The sequence below is a fragment of the Sus scrofa genome, chromosome 2 (genome assembly GCF_000003025.6).
Source record: "Sus scrofa isolate TJ Tabasco breed Duroc chromosome 2, Sscrofa11.1, whole genome shotgun sequence".
NCBI classification, from domain to species: domain Eukaryota; kingdom Metazoa; phylum Chordata; class Mammalia; order Artiodactyla; family Suidae; genus Sus; species Sus scrofa.
Genome location: NC_010444.4, coordinates 101,459,540 through 101,474,896, shown reverse-complemented (window position 1 = coordinate 101,474,896; position 15,357 = coordinate 101,459,540). Strand labels below are relative to the sequence as shown.

The 15,357-nt window shown below is 36.7% G+C and overlaps 1 protein-coding gene across 13 annotated transcripts in view; it reads left to right on the top strand.

The window, feature by feature from the left end:
* The window catches only part of MCTP1 (multiple C2 and transmembrane domain containing 1), a 535,249-nt gene that overhangs the window by 445,256 nt on the left and 74,636 nt on the right, over positions 1-15,357 (top strand). For all 13 annotated transcript variants that reach the window (XM_021084534.1, XM_021084531.1, XM_021084533.1 and 10 more), the window contains one exon: positions 9,800-9,853. In XM_021084534.1, coding sequence (XP_020940193.1) covers positions 9,800-9,853 — 54 coding nt within the window. The remainder of the gene's footprint in view (positions 1-9,799; positions 9,854-15,357) is intronic.

The window sequence follows — 15,357 nt, the reverse complement described above, 5'->3', positions numbered from 1 at the left end:
ATCCACAAAGGTTCAGGTTCAATCCCTGGCCTCACTCAGTGGGTTAAGGATCCAGCATTGTCATGAGCTGTGGTATAGATCACAGTCATGGCTCAGATCTGGTGTTGCTATAGCTGTGGTGTAAGCTGGCAGCTACAGCTCCGATTCGACCCCTAGCCTAGGAAATTCCATATGCTGCAGGTGGGGCCCTAAAAAGAAAAAAACCCAAAAAACCAAAAACAAAAAAGACCCCTGAATATTCTGGTAGCATTCTTAAATGAGAGCCTATTCACCTAAACAAAGTTTCCAAATGAGTTAGACTCTTATTGGGCAAGAGCAAAAATTTACCTTAAAAATGAGTGTTACTACTACCCCTTTATAGTGGGTAGAAGTTAAAAGTCCAAACTTTGAAATAAGAGAGACCTGGCATTAAATTTCAGACCTTGCATTTTTTAGCTATATGAATATATTCATTTTCTTAAGCCTCAGTTTCCTCATCAGTAAAATGGGGATAATACCTTCCTGCGTTGAGGACTTATAAGGATCAAAAGACAACACACTATACTAAGCATACAGTGAATGCTCAATAAATGATAGTCAGGTACCTGACCATGTTTAAAATAGGACAGGCTGTCGTGGGTATAAAAGATATTTAAACATAGTGAAAGCAACCACCTTGAAGAGTTCTCTTGTAAAACCTATTGAAAAGAAGGGTTTTCCATGCCATTAGTCCTGCTTCGCTTTGGACTTGTGGACAAAGATAACAGCATTGACATGGAAAATTTTCTTGTGTCTCTATCCCCCTGGTATGTATATGGAAGTCCTACAAAAATGAAAACTGTATTTTTATCAACAAAAAAAGCTGACGAAGAAATTTGAGCAATCCTCTACAGATTAAAGCTTCTTGAAAACTGAGCTTTATAGAAATAGCAAGAACATATGCCATTTTACAGATCATATCCATAAATATTGGAAAGAAACGTTTTTCTTGATTATTGCAATACAAATCTCCACCACGTGCAGTGCATAAAGACAAAGGCCAGCAGCACTGTGAGCAAAGAACAGGGCATTTCCCTGAAACCCTCACTGAGTCCAAAAGCAAAATACTCTTCTCTAACAGCCTCACTCTGGATGTGGACGAAGAAGGAGAAAGGTAAACCTACACTGGCATATCAGGCCTGGGCACAGGGACTAATTTTAATAAATCAGAATAGAACATGAAAATGTCAACTTAATCAAGCATTTAAATTTTATTAATCAAGCCTAATTTTTATGAGTGCAAATAACCACTGAAGCCGGACAAATTTGTTCTCGATTGCATCAGAAACATAATTTTAATATTTAATGGACTGATGAATTTAAATGGAGAATTATCTTTATGAAACATGCTCTTCATAATTTGCCATTAAATGAGAAATAAAAAAAATCAACATAAATCTTATGTAAAGGTTATTTAACTAAATGTTGGTACTATAAATATTATAAATACATTATGCACTAATTTAGCAATCACACAGTACACTACATAAAGCTGAAATGATAAGTGGACCAGGCAAGCTTTTCCTAGAATATCGAGCTCTTGTATTATATTGTGGGAAGCTCATGATAAAACGGTTACAGGGGTTTTGTGTGAGGTTTCGTGAACATTCTTTTCATTCAGGCTTTTGTGCTACAATTCACCATTCACCACAGACAGTCTTTCCAGTTCCAATGTAGGTCTAAATCCACATGGTCTGTCTTTTGTGAGGTGATTATTCTTTACAAAATAGATAAAAAATACTTTATCATTATTACTTATAGAAAAGAGATGCAAGGGAAAAAAACTGAAGTTTTCTGACTGTATGATTTTTGGACATTCAAAATATGCCCCATTTTTAAAGTCAGATTTTCTGACAATGCTCTCAAGCCTCAAAATATTCTAGGCACTAGGAAAAAAGGAAAAAGAAAAATCAAATTAGCATTAGAATATTTTTCTCTTCCAGTGTCCACTTATTCCTCTCATCCCCCTCTGCCATTCCCAATTATAATTGTTTAAAATAGGTAATAGCTGTGAGTTTTTATGAAAAGTAAATCAAATCTAACCAATATCAATATGGTTCAAAAGTTTGCTAACATTAATTTCTAAGAGAAACGATTTTTTTGTTTGTTTTCACATTCTCTTCTTTAAAGGTGCTTAATCTTCCCTAAGTGTACCGTTTACCTGTGTTATATCTACTGAATTCTGCATTTACCTGAAAAGAACTTCTTGCCTACTGCACCTCTAATGCTCGCAAATGTATCTAATGGGGTTAGAGTAAAGGACATTTCTGAGAAGACTGGAGAGAATTGGAGGTTACAGCTCCTTCTTCCTGCTCTGCAGAAAATGTTTTTAATAGATAATGGACTCTTTTAGGCACTCGGAAAATTCCTAAGGTTATCTTTAAAACCTAAAACATTTAAAATTGTGCCTTTTTGGTTACACATTTGTGGTTCTGGAAGAGAAATTTGGTTTTTATAGAGAGAAGCTGAAGCACGTAATTATCTTTTTAATTTGACATCTGTTTGTTACTAAGGAACAAAAACGTTTTGCTTTGAAACTATTAAATTTTACAAAATAGATTAATGGTAAGTCTAGTTATCTTCTAATTTCATTTGCAAAGCACATTAAACAATTCAGTTTTTTGGCCTTTTGTATAATTTTTAAACTGAAAAATAATATTGTTTCAAGAAAGCATTATTATTTAAAAAGCACATTGCAGGTTAATAGTTGACCTATTTTTCCCTACTCAATCAAATTAATATGCAGTATCCTAAAGACACCAAGATTATAATTTTCACTGCAAGCAAAAATACAGTACATTGTGAAGCCTTTAGATGGAGACATAGTTCAAATAAACACTAGAGTTCTGTTCACAGTGCTTTGTGTAGGTATAAGAATGAGCATTTAAGAACACTGAGAAGGAAATATGAAAAGAAATACATTTAATATGCTTATATTGATTATAGAATTTATACTGTATTTAGCCTCTCTTAATAGAAGGGTTTTTCTGCAAATTAAGCCGACACTTAAAAAGTAAAAGCTTATAGACTCTTGGCCAGTAAAGTGAATTTACTGTCCTTGCACCTTACAGCAAAGCATATTATACTGCAAATAAGAATGCTGTTGTTGATGATGCAGAATACAGGCTGTATGTAATCAGTGGCATGCATCAAAAGGCATCTGATAGCCACATTAAAGCCACATTTCCTATTAAGAATCAGACTAAATTACAGCATGGCACTTCCCAGAATGAGCCAAGGAAATGCATTGTGCAAGAAGAAATAATTGTATTTGAGTGTCTCTGTAAAAATCAGGAAGTCTTTTAGCAGTAAGTAATAATGCTTTTCTTTTTAGTCTGCCTTCTTTTGTATTGCAATATATTCAGCCTCACTGGCAAGCCTATCACACTAATTATTATTACATCTAGTGGTTCAGTTATCTTGATGACTACTGTAGCTGAAATACTCCAAGGTCAAATCCTTAATAGCGTGAATCAAACTAAGCAGCCATCATACATGCAGTTGCTTTTGAGATAGACTAGATGAAACAGTATATCCCAGACCTGTTTATGGGTTTTATTATTCTTTCAAATGTGGAGTAAATTATATGTGCAGTTTAATTGCACCATTTTGCAGAAGTTCTTTCTCAAAAACCTTGAGAGGTGCAGGTGTTCTGTTGTGCAAATGACAGCACAAGTGCACCTATAATGATCTTATTGACCACAGAAGTCTTCGTCCCAACCTCCAGTGCTTTCAAGTGATCTGAAATAATGCAACTCCTCAATTCAGAGACTTTCAATAATTTCATGTGATATTTGCACTGGTAATACATCCATTGGCAGACAAATGCATGTTCTGCTTGGTTTATGCCCACACAAAATGGCATAAATGAACTCCAGACCATGTTGAAGAAAACGGCTCTCTCCAAATTCCTCCATATCTCTAGGGTGGAAATAAGCATTTAGTTTGTAATGTATCCAAATATAAGCATCTGTACACACTTGGATGTTCTATTGAATATGAAATTAAATATGAAACTTCTTTTGTGACAATTTTCTTTAATTTTTTAACATCTCAGTTGCACATCTGGACAGCAGTGATTTCTTCTTTAATTTAAACGTGTCGTTTTTTATAGACCCTTTTGAGTAAAGCAATTTGAATTGTGCAACTATTCATTCTGAACTTAGCAAAACATCCATTTAATTCAAAGTCTATTTCTGAGAGGGAAAGTAAACATACAGAAGACACTGGTTTATGTCAGATTTGGCTTTCCAGAGTTTTGGGCTTTGTCGTACTCGATACTTATTTACAAAGGTAACATGAGCAAGATTTTTTTTTTCTTGGTTCCTTTTTGGTTGAAGAGAGATAAATAATTGGAAGACTTAGCCTGGAAAAATTATAATACAAAATGTTCGAAGAATTATTCATGGACCTTTTAACCTCCTTTTACCATTTTAGCTTTGAAGCATGTACCCTAAGTTGGTATTTAAAAGCAGTGCTTAGTATTCACTGTCCTGTGGTGATTTCAGTAATGAAGTTTACCTGTATCCAGTTTTCCTTTCACTGTTTTCATCTTCCTATTCTGTATCCTACCATTCCCCTCCCTTATACATCTTTGTCTAGTGGAATAATTTTAAACATGCTGTCCTATTTTTATTCAGATTAGCAACAGCATTTTTAACATTTTTGGCCAAATAAAATTTTATTTCCTTGCAAATCATAAAGCATTTAGTTGTGTCGGATTAGAATTAAAAGGCATAATGTTAATAGAGCTCCTATATAAAGATATAGATTCTACAGATGCAGCTTGGCTCTATTTTGAAAATAGACTTTAAAAATATATAGCTGCATTGTATATTTGTATGTTAATGACAAATGTTCAGCAGATATGGAATACGAAAGAAGAAATATTACGCTTTTTAAAATAATGTTATCTGCTTATTCTTTGGCTATAATGTAGCTGGAATACTGCATTTGGGGCTGTCTACGTGTGTTTTTTAAAATGCCATCTTTATTAGTATTACATTCAAGGAATAGTTCCAAGAATCAGTTTCTTTCAAAACCTTCCTCCAGTGTGTGGCATATAAGTCTGTGACGAGCGACATTACAGAAGGTCATGTCACTTTTAACTGCTTGCATTACATCTTTCTGATTTCCCTTGTGCCCTTCCTTTGTTTGATTAATACTACTTGCTTTCAAGCAAGGTATCAGAAAGCATAATTTGGAAAAAGAATTCTAGAGCCCATCTGAGATATTCCCCCTCAAGAAAAGAGGAAAAAAACCCAACTTTGTAAAAAATGTGTCTTTTCTAACACATGCATTTTTTTGGTCACTCTTCATTTCTTTTTTCCCTCAAGGAAATCCTACAGATGTGTTGTTATTAAATTATTGTTGACAAGTGTTTGGGCAACTGGACTTTGTATACTTGAAAACAAAACTATGTAGTCCCTATTTGGTTTTATTTGAAGAGGAAAGAGCAAGAATTTGAGACTGGGACTTCTCTATTTTATTTGTTTTCCTTAGTTACTCCAGCACTCTCTTTCTAAATAGTAGGTGTTACTTGAGTTCTTTGGGAAAGGCGACAATTTTGTGTAGTCATTAAATGCACTTCAGTGATATGTACAGTTTGTTTTTAAAAGCTTGGTTTGCAGTTTCTACATTCATTGCATTTGGCCAGGACTCATGTCTTAGAGCACAGCTCAGCTTCTGAGACACTTTGCCTTCAAAGCTATCCATTTCATTGGACCGTTAAAGCCTGAAAATTAGTTGTGAAACCATTATCATTTTAATTAGAATTCTTTATCCATGCTTTTACCTGTGCCCCTTTATGTGTTTTTTAAGTGTCAGTGAAACATGAATCAGAATTGTGTGTGTCATTTGAAATACTGAATATTTTGCCCAGGAAAAAAAGATGTCATTTCTGAAAATGTATGTTAAAATATTATTAAATTGATGGGTTTTTTTATTATTTGTAGTAATAGCTCACATGTTTGAGTACTTACTTCAATACAGGAACTATGCTGAGCACTTGAAACACATTAACTCATTGGCTCCCTAATCTACACTGGAATAGGTGCTATTATTATCTCCATTTTTCCAAGGCACCTTAAGCTTCACCTGAGCAAAGTGTAATAGTGGGCTACATTCTGAAGCAGCTTAAAGGCATCAGTAGGAAACCATCTGTATTACCGTCTGTAAATCCTCACTTGTAGATGTTTATGATGTAACATTAAAAAGGCACTGGAGGAGGGGAAAAGCCCTCGCTCGGGTGCTACTACACAACACAAAGGCCTCTTGCTAACACAACACTTGTCTGCCAAATGTAAAAGCAAATGGTTGTGTTGGGTGGTTCTGGCTGCACATTTGTGGAGCAATTGTGCGTAGCCAATTACCCACTTGTGCAGGGTGGGAACAGTTTGGGTTTTGCAAATGAAGAGCCTGATTCTGTACACCTCTTTGAGTCGTTTCTGAACGTAAGAGCTGCAGCCGACTTGTGAAATGTGTAAATTAAGCTCTTGGTTTGTTTTATGGTTCAATGATATTTTGAGTGTTGGAAAATTAACTTGAAGATAGCGGATATCTCCAAATCTTAAAATAAAAGTTCAATATCCATGGTTTCTATTACCAGGCAAATCTATGAAAGCATTTTAAATATTTGCTTATATTAATCTACATCATTGATTAGGTTTAAGTCTTTGCAGGTGAGCTGGTTCATTTTTGTGAGATAAATGACAGCCCCTCTACCAAAGAGTGTGTCCAAAGATTATGAGGCATAGAAGCTCCTGCTGTGGCTCAGCTGGTTAAGAACCTGACTAGTATCCATGAGGTTGCGGGTTCAGTTCCTGACCTTGCTCAGTGGGTAAGGATCTGCTGCTGTTGCCACAGGCTGTAGGTTGCAGACGCGACTTGATCTGGCATTTCTGTGGCTGTGGCATAGGCTGGCAGCTGCAACTCCAATTCGAGCTCTAGCCTGGGAACTTCCGTATGCCACAGGTACGGCCTTAAAAAGGAAAAAAAGATATGAAGCATAGATGATGTATTCCTCTATTCACACTATCAACAAATATTTCCTAAACACCTATTATGTACCTTACAACTGCTGGCACAATCTGACACCATTCTGCCTTCCTTGTATCTGTAGTATGATGGTTAGTACTGAAAAGGGGAGAGAGTAATACATTCTTAATAATAATCATTTAAAATATTGTCTGATTTTATGTACAGGAATAAAAGCATAATATTCTATTTATTTTCCATATTTGATTATGATTCTGCATGGGTAATTTTAGGAAACAATCTAATATATATCGAATAATCATATTGTATGCCTCAAATATAATTTTTATTTTTTAGAAATAGATAATAGTGATCAACCTTTAAAAGTACTTAATATAAATCTAAAATCTTAAACATTATTTTATTAGAGATACAAAATTATAATCACTTTTTTAAAATCATGTGAGGATTAGGTCAGTTCTCTTTTTGTTTTTCTTTTCCTTTTTTTCTTTTTCTTTTTTTGTATTTCAGGACTGCTCAGGGTTTGAGACCTGGCTCTCTTCTATCCCACAGTCTGGGTGTGAGTTCTAGTTTAGCTATTTTTTGTGTTAGGGGAATTCTTTTGATGCAACATAATGTACTGAAATAATGTGACAGCTTTTCCTATTTAATTCTCCATCACAAGGAACCCAGTTTGGAATAGCCTGGCATACAGCACCTCAAATGTACATCGTTACTACTGATGTCTATGTACTTATGATACATATGCTTCAAAATTTTAGGAAATTGTCAACATGAAAGGCTATCTGATATCCCCCCATTTAAATACTATTGGATTATAAGCCCCTTGAGGGCTGCCACGAGTTTAGATGAAGTACTGTTTGTTATTCATCTTCATTGTCATGCAGTCCTTGGCTTCGCGTGCCTTGGACGATGGAGTTTATAATAAACGCTTATTGAGTGGTTAAATATAATTAGAATGTAGAGACCTTTCTTTCTTGCAGAATTTCTTTATATGTCCCCCAAATAAGTGCAAATTCTCACCCAGTATTAGAAACAGCACATTGTGTTTCTCTGGTTCTTTTGATTTTTGTTTTTTGTTATTTGCTTTTGCTTTTTAGGGCCTCACCCACAGCATATGGAAGTTCCCAGGATAGGGGTTGAATTGGAGCTGTAGCTGCCAGCCTACGGCACAGCCACAGCCATGTGGGAGCCAAGCCATATCTATGACCTACACAGCAGCTCACGGCAATGCCAGATCCCCAAACCATTGAGTGAGGCTAGGGATTGAGGCCAGGGATCGAACCCCTGTCCTCATGGGTACTAGTCAGATTCGCTTCTGCTGAGCCACAATAGGAACTCCTACTCTGGTTCTTTTGAAATGCTGAATGTCCAAGTGAAAGTCCACAAGATTCTACCATTTAATAGAAGGGTTGAAAGTTTGGCATTAAATTAGGAACAAGCTCCCAGTCTGTCAGATGCTTTTAGTTATGTATCAGTTCATGAGAACTAGGGGTTTGTGTTTGGGCTCTTCTTTTAAATCAGTTAATGCTTTTAGAATATTTGATGAAAGTCATTAGAATAGCTGAGAGTCCTGACATGTTATCTCAGAACTTTGTATAGGAAGTCTTCGTTATTGGCGATTTCATTCATAGCCTCTTCCTGTCTCTCTCATAAAACCACATGAAAGAAGGAGCTAGCTACCTCTGTCTTCCAAAGTCAGGAGCTTTGGGAGAAAGTTTTAAAAATACTTGATAACCATGATCCTATCAAGTTTCTTTAGAGATAAAGATACTGAATAAAAAAAATAATAAAAGCACCACAAGCATTAGAAGTTATGTCAGATGGCATAAATACAATCATGAGTTGGCACTTACCTGAATAACAGCACCTCCCAAAGTTTAAAAGATTTATGATTTCCATGCAGTGTGTGTGTGCATAAAAACATACTAAAACACCTGAAACAGGGTGAAGTCTCATTTGTAATGCCTGCAGTTATGTATTGATCCAGGCAAGGAGAAATTTTTTGGCAAATCCAAAATGACTATTCCATTCTGTTAAGTAAACCAGGATCCATTCAAAACTACATGCATGCCTATCTACCTACATGGGTAATATATACATATTATACACATTTGATTATTGACTACATTTCTAATTTAATAGTAATTAAATTAATTCCATAGTAATATCCATTCTCATAACGTGATCCATGTATAAGATCACAGAGAATTAAAAGTGGATTTTCCAGGGAATCCACAAAATGAATGGGTAATTCAAAGATAGTCAAGAGTTGACATTTGTACATCCGTATTAGAATTGGAGCCATGAAAGATACTGTTAATTTTATGCCATAGATCACCAGCATGAATCAATGAATGGACATAGTTTTTTATCTTAGAGTCTGGTGACAGATAAAATAGAAAGAACAGAGATGTTTTCTTAGTTATCTAGCTCCAAACTGAAAGTGCCTAATTGATATAGACAGTGGAGTAGGTAAAAAAAAGAAATCCCCTCATTTAGAGCATCGCTCAAATTAGTGTAGTTTACGTGATGCGTTTTTCAAATTTTTAAAGTTGCTACAGAACATTTCACACAAATAGGTTTCCCTGACTGGGATTCGGTTCCCTGGTATTCATCAATTAAAGGCATAGCATTTTCCTAATCCCTATCTCTAGATCAAACATGCCTTCTCAGTGCCTCTGTTTCAAATGTTAATAAAGTTTTCATTTCCGAAAGGTTCAAATTGACAGAACAAAATTCTCTCCTTTAAGAGCTCGAAAACGACTTCTGTTTCTGTCTGCAGGTAGTGGAGGACATGCTAGAGGACGAGGAAGAAGAAGATGACAAAGATGACAAGGTAATTATCTTTCCCAGCACTTGGGTACCTGGGGATGGGGAAATGTAGACATGACACTGTTTTCACAGACAGTTAAAAAAGGAGTTGAAGTGTTTTGAGTCCAGAAAATTGGACAGTGCTGTTTATCATCCTAACAATGCCACTGCATGTTGCAAAGAGGGAGAGAGGGCTATAAATCGTCTTCGCTTTTGTCCAGAGCTGGGTCAAATATTTTTCTGCCAGGAACAAAAAAAAAAATAATGCCGCTTGTCTGGAACTTGATAGCTCTCGTGAAGATAACGGCAGTGACAACTGTTTTTGAAGGGCAAAAATTTGTCCTATCTTGAGTATTACAAATCCGGCTGCACTTTGAGGGAAGAGAGAAGTGAAAAAATAACAGCCTGCATGCATTGAACGTGGATATTGTCTTCTATAATTTTCTAAGAATTGCTCAGCAAAAGAACACATGCATGTGGAGGGCTCCAGAGGGCATTTAAATAACCCCAGGGCTCACTGCCCTTGCCCAGGCTTGGAATGGCCACCGTGGCTCCTTGGTCAGGAAAGTCTGTTCAGAGAGGCTCGAGTTTCGATTGCTGGTTGGCTTGGGGATGGTGACCACGGTCAATAACAGCTAGTTTCTGGGACTGTTTGGATTGGTTGTCCTCTGGGGAGAGGGAACAACTGGAGGGAGGAATAAGAGTGACCTTGGACTACTGCAGCAGTGGCTGGGGTCAGAAGAACAGCTTTCTATGACAAGGAGGAGAGTGATGCTGGTTTATCATTATCCTTGGGCATTTCTAGATCGAAAATCTAAAAAGTCTTAGGGTGAGATTGGGAGGGGAAGTGAGAATATCATTCATTATTTCCACATTGTTCTGCATCTAAAACCAGATTTTTGACCTTCATGGAATCTATCTGACTTGTGTTAGAGTAAAGCAGTGAAATTTTTTGAAGAAAGGAGAAAAACAATATATTTTAATTTATGCCCTTGACCTTGATTCCAATAGAGATGTGCACGTATAACCAAGTGTAAGAATTTGTGGGCTTGAGGCAAACACTGGGAATGTCAAAAAAAAAAAAAAAATTCACAGTGATTAAACTCCGAAGTGATTTTAATGACTAATATTCACTACTAGAAGAAAAAAAGAAACAGAAACACACACATGCACACACACGCTTTCTCCTTTCTACTATTTCAAACATGTTTAAATTGATAGCACTTCGATGTGAGATTTTTCTTCTGGACATCATTTAGTCATTAGCAACATCATCAAATATAAACTAAACAGAATCTCCTTTCTGCAAAAACACATATGTGCTTGTTTTTAATGTTGAATAACATGAGCATACACTTCTGGCAATAAATGATATGATTTATTGTTAAGGTCAGTTGTAGAGCTGTAGAGAGCTTGTGTTTTAACTCAACATGCCAGCTCTGAATCATCATTTCTCTGCTGATAAACACTGAGCTGCCATCCATTTATGGCCATTTTCCCTTGCTTGTTGCCACTTTATTATTAAAGCCACCGTAAAGATCCATTCCAAGCAGCAGGCGTTTCCCCAGAAATGTTAATAAATGGAAACCCTAGTGAAGTCGAGTACTTCAGTGCCCCTGCTTGAAGTCAACCTGTATTTTTGTAGGCAGTTTGTTGATATTCTACACCACTAATCTCCCTTTATGGTCATTTTTTAATACAGAGGATTTTAGGGGTGGGAAACCAATAGCACACCTGGTTAGCCTGCTCACCAAAACATAGATGTCAAGTAGAACATGCCAAGGTAGAAACAACCCAAAATCTCTGGAGTGGCATCTGTTGTAATCCAGCGTTCGGTTGTCTGAAATTGACACCCTGATTCTAACACATTTTCAGGTCTAGTTATCAAAGTTGTTTGCAAGTGAGTGCTTAAGCCACTGTGTGAATTCAACTGTATTCTTCCAAACAGGATGCTGACAAACAGCATGTTTTCCATATGAAAGGATTGTGAGCTGATTTTCCTAAACCTAACCCTTTATTTGAGTGATACATAAGGTTTTTCTTCTTCTCACTCATAATGCAATGGATAGTGTACAAATCACATCCAAACAAAAAGAAAATCTCCAATGTAATAATTGACAGTAGACTTTCAGGGACTTGCATAATAGAGGGAAGAATCTAAGAGTGGACGTCTGAAAATAAAAAGCTTTCACTGTAAGAAGTGAAAATATGAAAGGACGCTTCAAGTTTCTATTTACCAGCTTCTGTCTCTCAACTGGCTCTCGCAGTGGTGAATTCTGTAAGTCTTGGCTGTCAGTGTGTCTGAATGGGGGAAGGGCAATTTCCTATTTTAAAAAATTCTTTGGTTCCTCTATTTAAAGTTTGTGTGTAGAGTCACGCGTAATGGAATTTCATGAGAAAACAAATGTGTTTTTTGCCATCTGAGCAGGTACTGACCTCTAGCTCTCATTATTCCTCTGTTTGCTCATGTGGTATAATAGTGGGGTCAGGTCAGTGGGTCCTCTTATAGGATAAAAGTAAAAAAGATTAATAAATGTGCCAAAGCCTCACTTTAATTGAACCTGAAGCATATGTTGCAAGTATGTAAAATATGTCCCAGATGTTTCACGAGGGCTAGTGTCTTGGCTTTCCCTGATTACCACAAGGCAGCTATTAGTCCTATAACCTTTGGACTTGGGGGTAAATGGGGTATTACGTGGCACAGAATGAGAGCACCTGTTTTCCATTCAGCAAAGACCCCTGGCAGGCTTTGCCTAAGCCCATCCATATGTTTTTACTTAGCAGATTGTTGGACGATTATGAAAAGTGTCTTTCTTTAGAGCCAGCATTGATATTAGTCACTCACAATGAAAGGACAAGTCATTGGCTACTTGACAAGGTCCGTGTGAGCAGAAACTGAAGTCATTCACTTCTTTTCAGCTTGGAGGGTTTTCCCTCAACATGATTATATAGATGGCATAGACACAGGTATAAGAAGTTGAAGCAAGGATGACAATTACTTAAGAGTTTTGGAGTAGCTTTTCTTCAGTGCTGACTTTAGCACCTGGGAAGACTTTGGTTAAAGTTGGTGAAAGCCAAGTCATGGTTTACCTGAAGTCCCAGATCTTGAGGCTTTTCCGCATGATGGACTTTTGAGTATTTTTCCATAAGTTTTTATTTTTTATTAAAACAGCTAATCATTATTCAGGTGAGGGTTTCTGATCCTTAGACTCATTCTTCATTCTAGACTCAATTGTCTACATTTGCTTAAATCTGAAACTAGGTGGCTTCTCTTTTAATCCAATTCCATGATTTTCACAAAGGCAGAAAATATCAGTTTTAAATGGTGAGTCTTACTTCTGAATCATTGACTTGTTAATATTTTCACTTATATCTGCATTATGTAGTAGCACTAGGTTAAGCTATACTGGAGATGAAATTTTTCCTGAATTAAATGTTAGAAAGACATCATATTGCATTCTCAATTCCCTTTGTTGTAAAGTATTCTTTCAGCCATCAACCACAAAGTCACAGTTTGATCTGATTTTTCACCTAACACCAAACTCTGCCTTTGTGGTTAACAGAATATTTTAGTAGATCAGGCTTAAATTACCTAGGTGGAGCCAACAACAAACCATAAAGGTGTTTTTCACTATGTTATATATAATAATACAGTGGTCCATCTGCATAATCTAGACATCTAATTAATGAAGATCAGCTCCTATTCTGTAGTTTAGGCATGCTGCCCGTGGTGCGTCCTACCCTTGTAATAGGATCCAGCTGTAGCATCAGAAAGCAGAAGATAGAATGCAGGTTTTTCTCAGGAGAAGCATGGATCCAAATGGATGGCATTCAAATAATATTTATTGATAAAAGACATTAAAATGTTCAGACATATATGCTTACATTGCTTCTCCTTTTCTTCAACCATCATGGCAAGGTTACTGTTTTAAGATTAGGTGCAATGAATGGAATGTATCTGAGTTATGTCAAAATACACAGATTGTTTGTTTTACTTCTCAAAATCTGTGTTTTCTGGTTTGATTCTCTAGCCATAAACATGTATATAAGATACCTAAGATGAATACATCTCTGCATCTCAAATCAACTATGAGGGAGGTAGGGAAAAGATAACTGATAAATGATATGAGAGAAGATTTTAATCAGACAAAATGGCATCTTCTAGTTCTACTCAATGAAAAAAGTACCTGGTGGGGAAACTGATCAAAGCTTTGGGGAAAGGCAGGAAAAGAGGAGACAAAAAAAATCTTTTAAAAAATCCTAACTTATATTTAACTGAAATACCATTATATTAGCTTACTAGTTTTCTATTGCTGCATAGCAAATTACCACAAACTTAGAGCCTCAAAGTCTGATTTATTTGCACTCACTTCAGTAGATCAGAAGTCCCAGGATTGCTCCACTGGGCTTTCTGCTCAGTTTCACAGTCAAGCTGAGTTCTTGTCTAGAGGCTCTGCAGAAAAATCCACTTTACCAGCTCATTTAGTTTGTTTGTTGAATTCAGTTCCTTGTAGTTGGATGCCTTAAGCCATTCCCCCCCTTTAATTTTTGGCCTTCTGCTCCTAGTGTCCACTTTCTATGGCCTTATCCATCTTTATATCCATCACTGGAGAATCTACCCTGTGTCAAGTCTCTTTCATATGCCATATTTCTTTCTTCAGGAAGAGCCCAGTCTCCTGATTAGATCAGGCCCACCAAAAATAATCTCCCTTTTTATGGTCAACTGTGCCGTGTAACATAACCCAATTATGGCAATGACTATCCCATCATATTACAAAGTCTCCTCACACACAACGGAGAGGATTATACAGGACATATACACCAGGAGATAGTAATATTGGCAGCCACCTTAGAATTCTGTCTAATATAACCAGCTAATCCCACCCCTACTCTAGAAAAAAAATTGGAAAAGTCTTTGCATTCCTTGTTTTGCTAGACCTTGGTATAACTATCCTACAATAAACAAATTAGGAAAGCCCACCTGCCTAGACATGTCCTTTCAATATAGGAAACATCTCATGCTGAGAAACATTTTATAGTGATAGTATAGTATGTTCCACTTGCTTATTATCTAATTCATATCTTGAGTGAGGAGTGTTTGGGCATGCAGAGAACCTAATGGGCTCTTTCTTCTTGTGGCCTCCTGGAGAAAAGAGCAAATAAGAATACAATTGGCAGAAAATGGGGAAGGTCCATTCCTACTATTAGGGACCTATTGGTTGAGAGCCCACTGACCTGAAGTCAGGAGAAACACTCTCTACATCATTTGAAATCATAGCAAATTAAAACTGAAGGGTACCCAATACAGGCAAAAGAAGGCTGCCCTTAATGTATACATGTAAGGATAACCTGACCCCCTTGCTGTACAGTGGGAAAATTAAAAAAATATATATTAAAAAAAAAAAGAAGGCTGCCCTGATGCCCAGCAGTCTTCCATCTCCTGGAAGGCAAGAGACCTTCTGCCTGCACACATGCAACTCACTCCCCCATTTGGGCATCCTCGGGGGCTACCTTTCCTCAGCCCTTGGG